At 37.8% G+C, this 15986-nt stretch overlaps 1 protein-coding gene across 6 annotated transcripts in view; it reads left to right on the top strand.

The window, feature by feature from the left end:
• Window positions 1–15986, top strand: part of LOC122362800 (rho GTPase-activating protein 42) — an 81133-nt gene that overhangs the window by 32475 nt on the left and 32672 nt on the right. For all 6 annotated transcript variants that reach the window (XM_043264376.1, XM_043264373.1, XM_043264375.1 and 3 more), the window contains exon 4: window positions 12085–12156. In XM_043264376.1, the coding sequence (XP_043120311.1) occupies window positions 12085–12156 (72 nt within the window). The remainder of the gene's footprint in view (window positions 1–12084; window positions 12157–15986) is intronic.

Here is a 15986-nt window from a genome sequence, read left to right as displayed (position 1 = left end):
ACAGAACGCTACGTAGAGTCCCAGCCTCAGAAGAGACAAGAGTAACAACGTTAACTCGAGTGTTTTAAACGTAATCTTGCGTGTGTATGAGAACTTACATACTATGGCAGCCGCTTGATTTTATCCCGTCAGAAATCCGTATATCAAAGGTTTAAACTAATATGGCTTAAAATGCATGATTTAAAAATCATTTCTGCACGATAAACATCATAATCAGAACCAAAACAGATGTTCTTAGCATGCACGAGCTGTAACAAAGTAGCTTGCGTAACCTATTCTAAAGTGTTACCGATTTCGTAAAACTTCCCTATTGTGACAGCAGAGTAAAGCTGTGTTTTTATTAGGGATGAAATTGATTAGGGACTCTTATAATCGCACAATTTAATTTAAAATTGACTGTTTAGAGCTAACACGAATATTGTGCTATTAGCGCAGCAACATGTTAACATCAAACTTTGAAATCAGAGTTGATTCATACGCTTCACATAAGAAATCATATCTTTTGCTTTTGAACATTGCTCTAGTCTGCCACTTAAGAGGTTAGATAACAGTTGGGATGTCATCTTGGTAGACAGCATGGAAGCTCACCATGTTTCGAAACAGAGTTTATGTATGTGTGCTTGCAAGCGATCCCAAGCGGGAGCATTAATGTTTGGTTCCTGTGAAATGTTTGAAGTCCGAAGATAAAGGAAGTTTGATAAAAATGACTAATGGTTTGTTTTCGTGGCCTATGCTGTTGTTTTTCCAGAAGTGCATCGCTGTCTAGAACGACGCTCTGAGGTTCATTCGTATACTGCGACCCCTGCTCTCTGATCTCCATATATGCAGGGAAAAGCAAGTCAGTTTTATTTCAGACAGTGAGTAATACGGTGAATATCATAAAAAAAGGACCTTTAAATTATACATTTTATTACTTTACTCCTAAATGCATAACTTGTGGATTTATGACTGGAATAAACTCATTTGTGCGATCTCACACAGTCAGACACATTAGTTTTATTGAGAACAAAACACTTTTGAGGATAGCAGCCTCAGTGGATTTGATTTCATTTTCCTCTCCTTCATCTTAAACATCTAATCTCTTTTTAGCAGTCTTCATGCATAGTTTGCTGCAAAGACGCTCTTTGCAAAGAAGAAACTCTGAAGATTTAGTCTGGGAGGAAGCCCACAGGACAAAAAGTATCGCAAATGAGATATCTTTATTATCTTTATCCTAGACAGCAATGAGGTTAAATGGATATCAAATGGGGAGGCTTAAAGGTACAGTCACACAAAAGCATGTGAAATGATTTTGGACGCTGCAAAAACAAATATGTGCCACGGGATATGTTATGCTTTAGGATGTTTTGATGTGTATATATATATATATGTGTGTGTGTATGTAGGCAGAGAGTTAGTTTAGAGTTAAAGTAAGTTCATTTGCAAAAAAAGTGATTTATATATATATATATTGTTTTCTCTGTTTAAGTTAAGCACTAAAGGTCTTTTTGAGGTTGCATTTCAGTGAGGATGCTGATGATGAAGGCAGCTGTAGTTAGGTGGTAGACAGCCAGGCTAGGTTTTGAAACGGAGCCATTATCTTTGTTTACGTTGTGCAGCTCGCTGCGCCTGTCCGTTCTTTGTTTTCAGCGATTGACTTTGCTCACCGCTTAATCAGACATCCCGTAATCCAGGGCCAGCCGTGGTTAATGAGAAACCACATGGAATGCAGCTAGTCAATGAAACTTTCCACTTTATTCAGTTTATTCACATTCTTTTTCATGTTGTCTGCAGCTTAGTGTTTCATCACCTTGGCTTGCAAAACAGCCTTTTTTAATAGGACGCAATGGCTGCTGTGCGCGTTTAAGAGGATGCTTTTGTGATTAAAGCACAACCTGGGAGAAAAGGAGATTTCAAGTGCTCTTATTTCTCGATCTAGCAACACCTTGTGTCATAAATTTTTGAACAGAGGAATATGAGAGAGGGAGGAAGGAGGTTTTCCAAATATTTTCCATGGTAGAGTTGCTAGTGCGCTCTTGATCTCCTGAGCCCAATCAGTCATGGAACAGAGAGCGCTCCGCTGTCAGGCTGAATCCGAAGCAGCCGTATATACATACAAACTTCAGTTCTCTTCAGTCGAGTGGGATTGAAACCAGGCCCTAGTGATGTAGCAATGCTGTCAATAATGCTGACCTACTGACATGTGCCAGTGAGAGAAGAATTGTGATTATCTGTCCATTGTTTCATTAGTATTTCCGTCTTGTGAAGATAAGAATGTTAAATGCCATTTCAGATTTCAAGCTGTCTGTCTTCAGTTCTACAAATCACAACTGTACCAAAGGTCTGCACCTCTGACATGCACTAATACATAAAGGCAGCTCTCTAAACACACAATCATAAACACCAGAAGTATAGTCATCATTTACATTGAACTATGGGCCAGAAAAGCCCTAAGGAAACACGCAGTCTTAACATAGCAGCTATGTTTATGCAACTTGCCCCTGAACCCCTTAGAAACCACCTGTCCACCAAGGGTATCAACCACCTAGCAACATCTTAACCAACCAAGGGTGCGTTTCCCAAAAGCAACTATGGTTACAAGTTCCTTCGTTCAATAGAACTTACCACCATATCTAACAATGCTTTTGGGAAACTACCTTGAAACCACCTTACAACATCTTAGCACCCACCCAGAACACCGCAGAAAAAGTATAACACCACCCTTATTAACCTTTACAATTACTCCCAGAACATTCTGGCAAATGCATAGCTTATACAACAAGCCAGAGCTTCTTTGAAATCATCTAGGAACATCTTAGCAGTCACCCAGAACATTCCACAGCACATTAATCTCAATGATCTCTGGAGCTTCATCTTCCAGTCCGTCAAGGAAAATACAGCGTGATGAAACGGACAAAAAGGAACTTTGGGTAACACTTTATTTCGATAGCCCACTTTAGACAGTAAGTAATTTTGCAACCACATGTCAACTAGCGGTCATTAGAGTATTAGTAGACTGTCTGCTTAGTAACTTCTAACACTTTATGTTGACATACTGACTATGAGAAAGACTGCAAGTATATGTCAACTTATTCTACTAACCCTAACAGTCTACTTTGAAAGTAAGTAGACATTTAGTAGTAAATTAATGAGAGCTAGTTAACAGGTAATTACAAAGTAGTGAATATATCATGGGTCTTTAGTAACCATCCAGAACAGCCTAGCAACAACCCTAGGAACCACATAACAATTCCTTTCCAACTGTCCAGCTAAAACGGCTTGGACTCATCCCACCAAAACGACATTGAAACCCATATCAACACGATAAACCGTTTAGAACACTTTAGCAATTGCATAGTAACACCCTGGCAACCACTAGCACACCACTCCCAAATTCTTTTTTGACATGATATGAATGAAATCTAGTATGAATGGATGGTTGAGGGAATTCACGAATAAACTCCGCAAAACCCAGCATTCCAGATCACATTTCCTCGGCGGCGTTGCAAACGTGTGCTTTCGCAGACGAGAAATTGAAACAAAATCCTCAGGCCCCCAACCCCCCACGTCCCCTAGTCACATCTGGAGTCAATCAACAACCCAAAATAGAAAAGACACCGAGCGATAAGAAACTGCTTTCACTCACTGCCTCACAGATACATGTGTATCAAATTAGTGCCACTTCCTGTTTTAGTGGTTTATTAACAGAAATATATATTGTGGTGCCAGTACTAATTCAAGGAAGTTTTGTAACGGTTCATACGGTGAAGTTGGGTTATTGGCACAAGACCGGCATGAAGGTTTTATTACCGTCATGATGGTTTGCTTGGCTCAAAGCCACAGAAGAAATCGCTATCCGCGTGTGTGTGCGTCAGCCACCCAAGTGTGTTATTGCGAAGCACAGACTTATCAAATTCCACCGTTTTAAAGAGAAGTCTGGTTCAATTCCCCCGGTGTGAGACAGCAAGCCTTCTCAGCAGAAAGAGAGATGGAAAGCTTGTGTGTGTGTGTGTGTGTGTGTGGAAGAGAGAGAAAGCATTTTGTGCTCTGCATGGTTGGATATTGTTCAAGGCTGCTGAGTTCTGATGGCATTCAGAGGCCAGGGTCCTGATGTTGTGGTGCTTTTTTTAAAGGTGATCATATCCTTTAGGGAAATCCTCTTGAAGCTGTTCCAGAACAAATCTGTCCTCAGAGCCGATAATGTTGTGAAAGCGGTGAAATTCGGTTCCCTTTTTGTCGGTCTAGCCAGGTGTGGTTATCTTCAGCCTGCACCCTGTTTAGTAATTTCCTCACTTGCTTGACACTGTTCCTCTTAGCTCGTTTTGTGTTTTAGACGGCTCGAAGCACGCTTTTACATCCCGTCTTACATTAAGGCTATTAAGGAGACAGGCCCTCAGCTGTGTTCATTCATGTAATCTTGAGTTTATGCTTACATTCTGCCCTAAACCACTCACAGCTTATTACACTCTCACATTAAGCTTCAATTTGACGCGATTTGCATTCTAAGGCACTTTTTTTTCTAGAGCTTAGGTTTGACGTGGAGCTAGTTCATCTGAGTTGTAGTGAGTGCAGCCAAGTGCTAAAGCTGTAAATCTGATGAAAAGGTGCCGTAATTCATCTCAGAATCAAAAGAAAAAAATTTGTATTTTTATATTCCATCTAGAAGCTATCTATCTATCTATCTATCTATCTATCTATCTATCTATCTATCTATCTATCTATCTATCTATCTGTCATCTCCTATATCGTTAAGATGTTCTTTTCATCAAGTGCTTACTTTAAACACACTTAAAAATGTGATATACTTTTGTTTTTTTTTGCCTCATTACACTAGTTTTCAGTGGCACACGATGCTCCAGAAATCATTCTAACATGCTGATATGCCGCTCAAGAAACAGCTCTTATTATTTTATTCATATTAAACATTTTGTTTTTGCTTACTTTTAGCAAGAGTGTATTAAATTGAGTGACAGTGAAGGCTTTTGTAATACTTCAGAAGATTCACATTTCAAATGAATGCTGTTCTTTGGGCTATCGCGAAATAAAAATAGTCAAAATATTACAAATCGGTAGTGTTTAGAGCAGTACTCAAAATTTTGGATGGAAAATATGCTTAATTGTCATGGGGTGAAAAAACGAGATCGAACGCCAAATTTCCGGTAAAGTGCTAATTCGAAGTTCATGCAAATCATGACCTGGTTTTGGCTAGATGTGGTGAGCTTTTCAACTCTAGTGCTTTTGTTTATCCTCTCTGTGATTGCGGTGTGCAGTGTGGGCACGCAGTGTGCTGAGGCCAGTCTTACGGAATGTCATATCGAGCGTGACGACAGAGACAAAAAAGAAGTGATTGTTTCCAAGGTTTACAGAGTTTGTTAATGGGACTCAAGAGGGCATTTATGGTGAGACACACATGGACTGTACTCTACTGTGACTCCAGGACTCCAGACGAAATCGCTGCCCCACAGCTAGAACCAGACAGCACCGAGGTTTATTTGAGTTTACTGTAACTAAGACAAATGTGTCTTTGAAGAAATGACACCACATGCTTCTCGCAGCTAAATCAAATAAACAGGGAGAACACAGCTTCATGTAGAAAGTCTTTGCGCTTTTTTTATTTATTATTTTTTAAAAGAAGTCTCGTGCTCAGGAAGGCAGCGTTTATTTGATTAACAATACAGTAATATTGTGAAATGTTACTACTGTTTAAAATGAATATTAATGTATTCTTGCATTCTTGTGATGCGATTTAAAACTTTTCAGCAGCTGTTACTCCACTCACATGATGCATGAGAAATAATGGTCTGATTTAATTCTTAATTATTATTGGTACGCAATTATGAATAGTGTTTATTGTATGACAATGAACAAGTGTTTTTCAGGGGTTCTTTAATGAATAATGTTAAAAAGAACAGTTTTTTACGGATATAGATAGATATCTTTACTGTCACTTTTGATAAATTGTATGTGCACCTGCAAAATAATAAATCAGACATTGCAAATGTTTCAACAAATATATTATGTGGCAAAAACGGCTTTAAGGTTTCTTGAGCAGCAACTCAGCATATTAGAATTATTTCTATAGGGTCATGTGACATTGAAGACTGGAGCAATGATGTTTAAAATTTTAAAACATATTCATATAGAAAACAGTTTTTTTTTTTTTATAGTAATATTTCGCAATATAAGCCCAAGAAACTTCTTAGAACATGAAAATATAATTATTATTCCAAACGTTGTTAGTTAAAAAGCTTCACCTAACACAGTCTGCCACATTTCCTAGACTAAGTAAAAGCTCCATCAGGAATTAAATGGAATGTTGAGAAGTGCTTTATTCCCCGTGGACCAGAAGGAATCGACCTGCTACGATTCTCTCTTTTAACATCTGCCTGTTTTGGGCAAAACAGGACATTCTTTTCCTCACACCTCTACCAATGACACGTTTGAGTGCATCTTGCGTTACCTTAAATGAGTGTGTTACCAGTGTGTGAAGGATGCAAGGGTTTGTTCTGGATGCAGGCCGTCTGAGCACCTGAAGAGGCAGAGAGAGTCGGTGAGCTTTGTGTCTTAATTGCTATGCTAATTGAGAAAATACCGCCATGAAAAATCAACACGAAATCACATGCACCTTGTTGGTGAAATGGCTTATGGGTAACGCTTCAGAGTCGAAATGGATTAACTTCTCTCTTTAGGTTTAGCGACAGAATGCGTTGCTGCAAGAGCTGTTGAAAGCCATCCAAATGAATTCAGCAGACATTGGGTTTTCGGCTCAAAGCAAATTTTTGCAGTCAACCTCACTGACACCAATTAGAGTCGTATATAGATCGCTGCCGACTGTTCTCAGATGCCCTGGATGAACCAGGTGCTTTTGTTCCTTGCAGGCATTTGCTTTGATCTCTTATGAAAAGTTTTTATGAGTAACTTGAAAGCGTCTGTTAGCAATCAAAACTTTGACTTAATCATATGATAACAACTTCATCTATTTTTCAGTGCTTTTAAAAAATAGAATGATTTCTTTAGTGCTTAATTAAAATGTATAATTGTAGATGTCTCTGAACCGGTTTTTTTACTCGTTAATAATTGAATACGTTTCATTTTAGGTTATTTTCATAATTAGTTTTTCTAGGTATTTCAGCGTGTATGCAAGAAAACGTAGGAACTGAGGCTGTGCTCACGCTTTGCATCTTTTTTTGAAGCTGCTAGCGTCTGTTTTGCATGATAATCCTATGGAGTAAGCGGTGTTTTCAAAAAAGTTCAGAGCGCATTATAAAATGCCAAGTCGAAAAAAGTTCAGCTTTTCTGAAAAAAAAAAACGCCCTACGTCAGCTGACCGATGACAAGTAAGTCCTTTCCATAACAACAAAAACGAGAAAAATGGAGAAGATAGCTGGTAACAGTAATTAGTTCCGCACTAGTTTTGGAGCACAAAGAGTTGTATGATATGACCACAAAACGCTAACTAGTCTAAAAAATGCCAACCGGACTCATCCAACCTGACTTCCAAGACTAAAAATTGTTGTAAGCAATCATTATACTGTTTCCTTCCCCGTAAATGTCACTCACCCACAAACATCATTTTGAATTGTAATTGTTAACTTCAAAATCCAACATTTTACTTAATTTTTTACATTTGTTTTACTCTTTCTCAACGTTTCGGCAGGCACACAACGCTAGGCTACTGTCGCACGTGTTGCTATAGCAACAAAAGACTCCCTCAGCTGCTGGTTGTAACCAAAACCCTGCCAGTTTTTATTTGACTAAAAAAGCGTTGTCGACTTTTTCTTGTCAAAAATGACGCCAAGATTGAACACAAGTCAGTTCTTTTTTCATACAAATTAGCATGCATAACTAAAAGTACTATTTACTTTTTTTTACTTTAACCATACTGCTCACAACAATATGACGTAAAGCCATAAAGCATATTTATTCACACACACTTGTGCTTTAGATTTTTCATTTTTATTTGTACTTTTTTTGTGCCGTTCACATCATCCTACATTCTGATCTTTTAGCATTGTATTTAAGCCTCAGGGCATGACGTCTCTTGGGGCGTTAAACGGTTCCAAGGAGTGAATTGTAAAATCAATTCACTCCAGCTTTTTGCATGTATGTTTTACATAAGCTTGCTGGATGATTTTTGGATTTAAGCCTTTTTTTTTTTGATGTCCCTGGTATTTCTCCGGTGACGCGATCCCTACAGGTGAGGCTCTCTTCAAAGGCCCCGTCAAGACAGTCCATTCCAGATAAGGATGATTACGGCAGCTCATCCCGAAATGAATTCCAAAGGTCAAGTGTCCTGAGAACTGCCTCCACAACTACAGAGGGAAAAATCCAATGAAAACCTTCACTGTTGATATCAAGTCATTCAGATTCAGATTAGTCACAGTGTCTGCGCACTGCAGCGCGGGATGTTTTGCTCTACAGCCAGGGAAGTTAAGACGGTATGAAATCAGCCGTGAGGATGTTCCACTCCAAACGGCTAATAAAGTGCAACCAAGGTGTCGATTCAACTCATGCATTAAAATCATATGGATCTGATCCCTTTCAGATCTAAGAGGAGACACACACACACACACACACACACACGGACCTGTTTGTGCCTTACGGATTGTTCAGAGTTTCGAATACACATGCTTTATTCATTGGTCATAAAATAATAATCAAGGAATGAGCTGGAAATTGGAGTATTTATTGAGTTACTTTCCAGTTAGCCGCGTTTAGCGTTTATCGTCTCCGCTAGCCGTAGGGATGATGCTCGCATCGCAGTTCTTCTCTCGTGTCGGAATATTAATCTAACCAGTAATTCCTTTGATAAAGTTACGCTTTCAAATTTCTCCATTCAAGGCTCAGGGGGGCCGTTTTTGAATACCAATGAAGCAGCGCTTCCTAAATTGAAACAAAACAAAGGACTGAAATGAGAAACGGATAGAAGCCGTGCAGGGTTTGGGGTTTGCGGCTAATCGCAGAGCGTTCGGATGCAGATGAGGTTTGTGTGCCTTTGTCAGGCAAAGGTGAGGGTGACCGTGTGTTTCAGGGGGGTTTTAGAGACAATGAAAACAATTCTTTTTGATTTATGGGTGGAGAGAGACGCTCTCTAGAGAGGGTGGAGGAGAAAGGTCTCTCTAAAATTAGACCAGGTATTATGTGCTGCGTTATAACTTTATCACACACCCTCACGGCGTGAAATAACTCTGTTAATCAAACCGAGTGTCATGTCACACCGCCACGGCAGGTCTGCTCCACATACGCAGATGTGCATTCTGGCCTGGTATGTTTGCATGTTTTGGGCAAGAGAAATGTCTGCTAGCATTCCTATTCATCTCAGTGGCAGTTGCCGTGCACTGCTAAATGTGCTCGAAGGAAAACTATGTGATCGGTATTTAGCATTAAAAAAGACTAAATACGTGGTATATTTGCTGCTTCGATGTAGCTTTCCTTTTTTAGCATTTCTTAGTATTTTTAGCATCTTTTATAATTTAAGGTGGTCAGTCACTCCATGCACTCCAGTTCACTGAGAAATGTTTTTTTGTTAGTTTGGTGGTCTTTAACCAAAAACTAAACATTTGCTTCCGCTCTGGAAGAAATGTCATTCCTTCTCTGATGAGAGTTTGATGGCTTGAAGCTTAACCAAGCACATCCAACCGTTATTTTGTTATGAGTGAAAGATGGAGAGGAGAAACACTAAAATAAAAACCCTATGTACAATATTCCATTTCAGTTGGAAACACTATTGTATTATAATATCATATAATATAATATAATATAATATAATACAATACAATATAATATAATAGATTACATTAGATTAGATTGGATTAGATTATGCATTAATTCTATATTGCTGTATTATATTTTTAAGTTATATATATATATATATATATATATATATATATATATATATATATATATATATATATATATATATATATATATATTATGATGCATGAAGAAACATATGGACTAGGGGTATGATGAGACTCTTATGCCATAAGACGAGACTTTTTAAAAAAAAAAAATGAATCCTCAATTATAGAAAATATGTGGGGAAACAAAAAAATGTAGATGCATTTTGTAATCTTTTGTAAAAAAAAAAATTGAAATTAAACTTATATTTAATTGCACTTCTGGCAGTAATAAACAACATATAAACACTGCAAAATATACTTGGCCACAAACGCAAAAAATTCCAAATAGTATATAAATAAATAAAAACAAATAACACAAATATCCCAGTGTAAGCAATTTTTCCAAAAAATTGAAAGTGAACTATATCCAGGCCCTGAGTCTGCCTACACTGGAAGACGTGAACACTGTAAAGGGTTTTGTTTCATATTTATATCATAAGGTATATTTAAGCAATGTTACAAGGGCAACAAATGCTATTTTTGTCCTGAAAAGCATGAAGGCAAACCTGATATTTTATAAAGCAGTTGTACTATAATAATAAAGCTTATCGTTTATTTTAGACAGTATTGTTCGCTTTCGCCCAACAGAAATATTATCTATAAAGCCACAGCAGAAATGTTGTGCATAATTTTTGGGTAAACTGCCCATTTAATACCCATTAAAAAACTTTAATTCCACTGCATTATTTATGCAATTAAAAATTGCAGTGTAAAGGTGCAATAAATGGTCTGTAAATACCACTTCAAATGCAGCAACTGAAAAAACAATCATGGCAATTGTAACCTACAAGTTTGTGTGTAATGCATGTCTTTCTAAAGCTATTTTGGCAGTGTTTATTTTAACACTGTGGATGACCGAATCAGAATCAAGGACTGCAACTAACAGTTAATAATGAATGATAGCAATTAATAATAAAGTATAATACAACCCTGGTTTCAGAACGTGGAGTTCACATTGATGGCATCCTGGACAAACAACGCTGAGATTCTTCATCTTTTTAAAAAGGGCCAGAGCAATGAAATCAACGTGTTCTTTCAGTTTGTTGATGTGACTGCCATGTTCTACGCTGTACTGAGCTGGTGCTTTAGGAGTAATGCTGTAGATGAACAAGCTCATCAAGAACGCAGACTTTGTCACTGGAGAAGAACGGAAGCATCTGGAGGTTGTAGAGGATGATGTCCAAGCTGCTATGCAACATCGTGGACAGCGCTCTCCACCCCCTCCGTGACATGCCTGTAGGAATGAACAGCATGTTCTGAAGTAGACTGATTCAGCTTGCAACAGAAAGCACTACAGGAAGCCAATCATAGACATAATTCATCAACCATGTGCAGAGGCACTGTTGACCTTTAGAGAATTAGGACCCTGCTCTCAGTTGTTGTTGGGTATACTATGAAAAATCTTAAAACGCATACATGCAGTTGAAGGTTCTGTACGTCTGGCTTTCACAAATATTCTGGTTATGACACATGCACAATAGATGCCCTTTGTGATGGCTGCGCAAATGCGTCAGGAAATGTTTATTATTCTATAAAGGTTACTTTAAGCATTATCTGTAATTATTTTACGCCGGCCTAGCAAACACTCAGAACACTTTAGGATCCGGAACGGTGTAGGCGAACAAATACACACGGACCGATGCTGCTGTAACTGACAGAGTTCCCTGCTATCTCTGTCAGTGAGCTACGATGGGCCTTTACAGTGTATTATATAGAGTTATTGAGACATATTTCAATGCATGCCTACTGTATCTGCAGATGCAAAACTACTACTGCTCATTGAGGGCAATATTTCTCTCATCTGTGTGCTTCATGACCTGTTTGAAACAAAAAGCTGTTTTCTCAAATTCACAGTGTTCGTATTATTGCTCATTTCCCTCATTTTAATAGTCATGCAGTGCGTGCGTGAACTGCAGCGGTGTGCTCTGGAGTTCTCATTAAATGAATACTGATGAATGAAGTTTTATCACACTAATCATTACTGCTCTCCTGAAGTGTTAGTGCGAACGTTCTCACAAGCAAAAATGTAAACTCGCACCACAAATTTGCTCATAATAGTGAGCTTGTTAAAATTCTCAGCTTTGGGCGCTAATGTTGCATGCGCCTTCTAACTTTAATTCAAACTGTGAACTTCGCAGAAGTTAATGCAGTTTAATGAAGACTGTTTTCTCATGAAATATCTTGCGTCTGTGCGTGTTTACAGATACAGAATGCTGATGATGTTCTGATCACACCCCTGGAGAGATTCCGGAAAGAGCAGATCGGAGCAGCCAAGGTAAGTCGTCTTATATCACAATAACCAGAAATACCTGGTATTTGGTCTTGGTACCAACCAGTGCTAAAATATAATACTGACTTATTTGTGCTTGAGTGTGTGTTTGCATTTAGACAGGACAATATATTCTGCTAAAATCTGCTATTGGGTTATTTATGATTTAAATTATTCCTTATAAGGATTTTGCCGTTAGCGTGTTTTGATGGATTTAATAAATACCTGAAGATAGTTTAGACGTTTAGCCATTACAAGAGTGATTTAATACCTAAAATGTAGCTAAAACTTCATGTTTGCCTTGTCATTTATGTTATTTAATGTTGTTTAAAGTATCTTAAAAAACCAAGCGAATAACATATGAATACTACAACAATTCATTATGTAGGTATACATCATGAATTGGTTGTTTGTGTTTATGATCTAAATTATTTTAGTTTTTGCTGTTAAATACCTGAAGATAGTAATATTTTATGAATGTTCAGCTATAACAATGTGCCTTCATACAACTAAAAAGAAGATGCATAGTACAGTTACTAATTTCTACGGTAGTGTATGTATTGAGAGCTATGGTAATACCATCATAGTAGCATGGCTTGGTCACTGTACTCCTCAAAAGTGATATTAACCGCTTTTCATGATTTATGAAATTATGAATTTAAAGCTGATCGTGCTTTCAGAGTGTTGTATTGTGTAGGCAATCAGGTCACCTCCAAATTTTCACTGCCCATGTTTGCTGTCTGCTGAAAATTACTAAAATATTACATTTTAAGATGTAGTTTAATTGGATAATGATTGATTTCCAGATGCGCAACTTTCTTTTACTTGATATACGTTCATGGTTTATTGGCACACAAGAGGCTTTTTTTTTTTATGATGATTTTGTAATCTTTTCAGGTTTATTTTTCACCCCCTCTTCTCCAAACGCCGTCGTTGAGACCAGTCTCATAATAAAAAAAATGAATTATGATGGATAAAATCCCACCAAGCATGCTTTTCTCATTAAAACTACAGTTTTACTGCAAAATGAGTTTTGAATGTTGTTTTATGATGTTTGGTATGGAACTCGCATTTCAAGGCAAAACATCTGGCTGTAGCATTATTTTAATGTAGGTGCTCACCCTACGAAAAAGTAATGGGCCGGCATCAATGAAATGATAAAAGAAATTCAATGACGTGCACCTAGAGACAAAGATACTTCAAAGATACTACACAGCATGACAAACATTGGCACTTTTTAGATAGTGGTATAAAAGAAAAGTTAACATGCAATATTAGTATCTTCAGGAATTTATTAAACTTCAAAACCTGCTAACAGCAAATACAAGGAATATTTTAAATAATAAACAACACAGTGACAGATTTTGGTGGAAAACAGTCCAAACTAAATGTGTCCACAGTCTAAACACAAACACACACACACACTTGGCTGCATCGCTGTAAGGGAGAAACTCATTATACGTTAAAATAAGCAACATCAAAATGTCCAGCAGTTTGAGCCCCTTGGGGTCTGAAAGATCACACGCACATATTCAATCACACATATGTACAACTACACTCAGTCCGAAATAAATATATACCTGTACACCCAAACACACATGCTGAGTGTCTTCCTTGGGGCAAGTGTTAGGTTCACCCTTCTGTACATAACCCAGGCCCTCTGATTTATATTCCTACCTCAAAGCCACTTTTGATTTATTTTGCATGAAAGGGTTTGTGCGTGTGGCTTGTGCTTTGTGGAAGGTTCACTTGCAGGACCAGAGGACCAGTATTCTTTATGCTTTTGAGCGGATGGGTAGGCACAATGTACGCTGGGACGGATTCTCATAAATTGAGATCAACCAGTGTGTTGTGCAGCTCTCTCGCTTTTCAGTACAAAAAAAACGTATTGTATTTAAAGCTGCAGTATGTAAGTTTTGCCTATTTTCACCATTTCTGTTTGAAAACCTGTTTGTTCGGTGCGGATTAATGTAATATTTTGAGGAGTGTGTGCATTATTCAGTCAGCCCACTGGTGTGGATATTCACTGTACTTTGCAATCCTCTTGGAATATATGAATTTTCACGATATATTGCCTTCTGAACAAGTAACAAATCTGCCATGTTTGTTCTGACCAACTGAGTAAAAAAGCATTACAATAAATCACACATACAACGGTGATTAAATCTAATGATCGATTAGCAATTTCATATTAAGACATTCTCAACCCAAAAAGCTAATTATTCTCCTTTCGAAGTGGTTGTTGAAATCTTGCGTAATCCCAGGCTGTCTGTAATCAGAAACACAACTGGAATATAGTTTAATTTAATTAACATGTGTTTCAAAAACGCAGTGGGCCTCATTTATCCTCAGTGATTCATGAAATATTCATATGCCGCCAATCTCATTTTACGAATGGTTACACGTTGATAAATGTGGCAGATCAAAACAATCATTATTCGAATATCACGCCAATAAAAACACCCCGGTTTAGAAGCCTAGAGTTTACGACACAGAGAAACGAAACCCGGCCAAAAAGAGCGCAAAATGTGCAAAAAAATGTTTGTTTGGGCACTGCAAGCTGATTTTGCTGGAGTGGGCTTTTTAAATAACCGATATTTGGTTGCGTTTTAGTTTTATGACGAATAGCTTAAATGCGAGTGTCACAAAAAAAGTGTAGCCTATATTTGTTGCACATTTTTCTTTTGTTAAGATGTTTTTGTAGTCTATTATAAAATTTGTGTGGTACTATTTATTTTATTCCTTTTATAGACTTCATTTCTGTTTTTTGCGATCATTGAATCTTTGTGGTCTGCTGTTTGCTCTGCTATTCGCACATATAAAGCTAAAACCCTGGATTATAACTAAATACTATAATGATCAACTAATGAGCTTCGTTTGACGGTCAGGAAAATAACCTACAATATCCTGTGTGCTAATCTTAAAATGTGTTGCGCGCAAGATCAGGTAACTCAAAAAGTTGCGTATATGTTTTTACATTGTTCACTGCGACAAAGCTTTACGTATCTGATTGATACTTTGTGCCAGGATTAATACCAATAAGGTGAAATACTTCCGATAGTGATGCTGCGACTTTTATTATACAGTAGCGCGAATGAGATTCGAGATTTGACTTATATGCATGATTTTATACGCCTTTTTATTGCAATGGTGTGCACCTCAACTTCTTTCTGCAGAAAGTGCACTTATCACAGTCACCCAAGTATCTCCTTTCACTCTTTATCTCCCTTTTAACCACTTGCGTTTAATAGCTTATACCTTTCTCCTCTACTCTCAGCATACTCTAAATGTGAAGAATGGATTGAACACTAGCTGTGGAGTCAGGAGCCTTACTAAAGGATTATGGGAATGTGGAGGATCGGCTGGCTGCCAGTCCTCCTCCTTGCTCAAATTTAGTGTTCAGAGGGTGGTTGGGAGGTATACACGTCCTTATTAGGGAATTACAGCTTTGCTACAGCTCCAGCTGGTTAACGGAGTGAGGTCAGTGGCCGATAAAAGGGCCGCTCAAGCCTAAAGCCTGAACGATTTATTTCCTGTTGGCCAAACACCTCGGCACATCACAGGCACAAGGTTTTTACTATGGTAGAGCAATTACATATGGGTCATCAGAGCTCAGAATCACAAGCTGTGCAACTTTAAAAGAACACAGGGACAGGTTTTTCTGTTCGCACTTCTCCATATTCAGTCACAACGAATGTATCTTTTTTGCTATTTTAACAAGTACTCGACTTACTAAGTACTCGTTATTTAGTTATGTTTTTCACATTTGATTAATTCACTTTCTCCGACTTCTGCAAATGTCACTGGCACAAATCTGCTCTAGAACAGAAATTAAG

Source organism: Puntigrus tetrazona, chromosome 18, assembly GCF_018831695.1.
Source record: "Puntigrus tetrazona isolate hp1 chromosome 18, ASM1883169v1, whole genome shotgun sequence".
NCBI lineage: Eukaryota > Metazoa > Chordata > Actinopteri > Cypriniformes > Cyprinidae > Puntigrus > Puntigrus tetrazona.
Note: the sequence above shows the minus strand (reverse complement) of the source record. Positions and strands in the feature narration are given on the sequence as shown.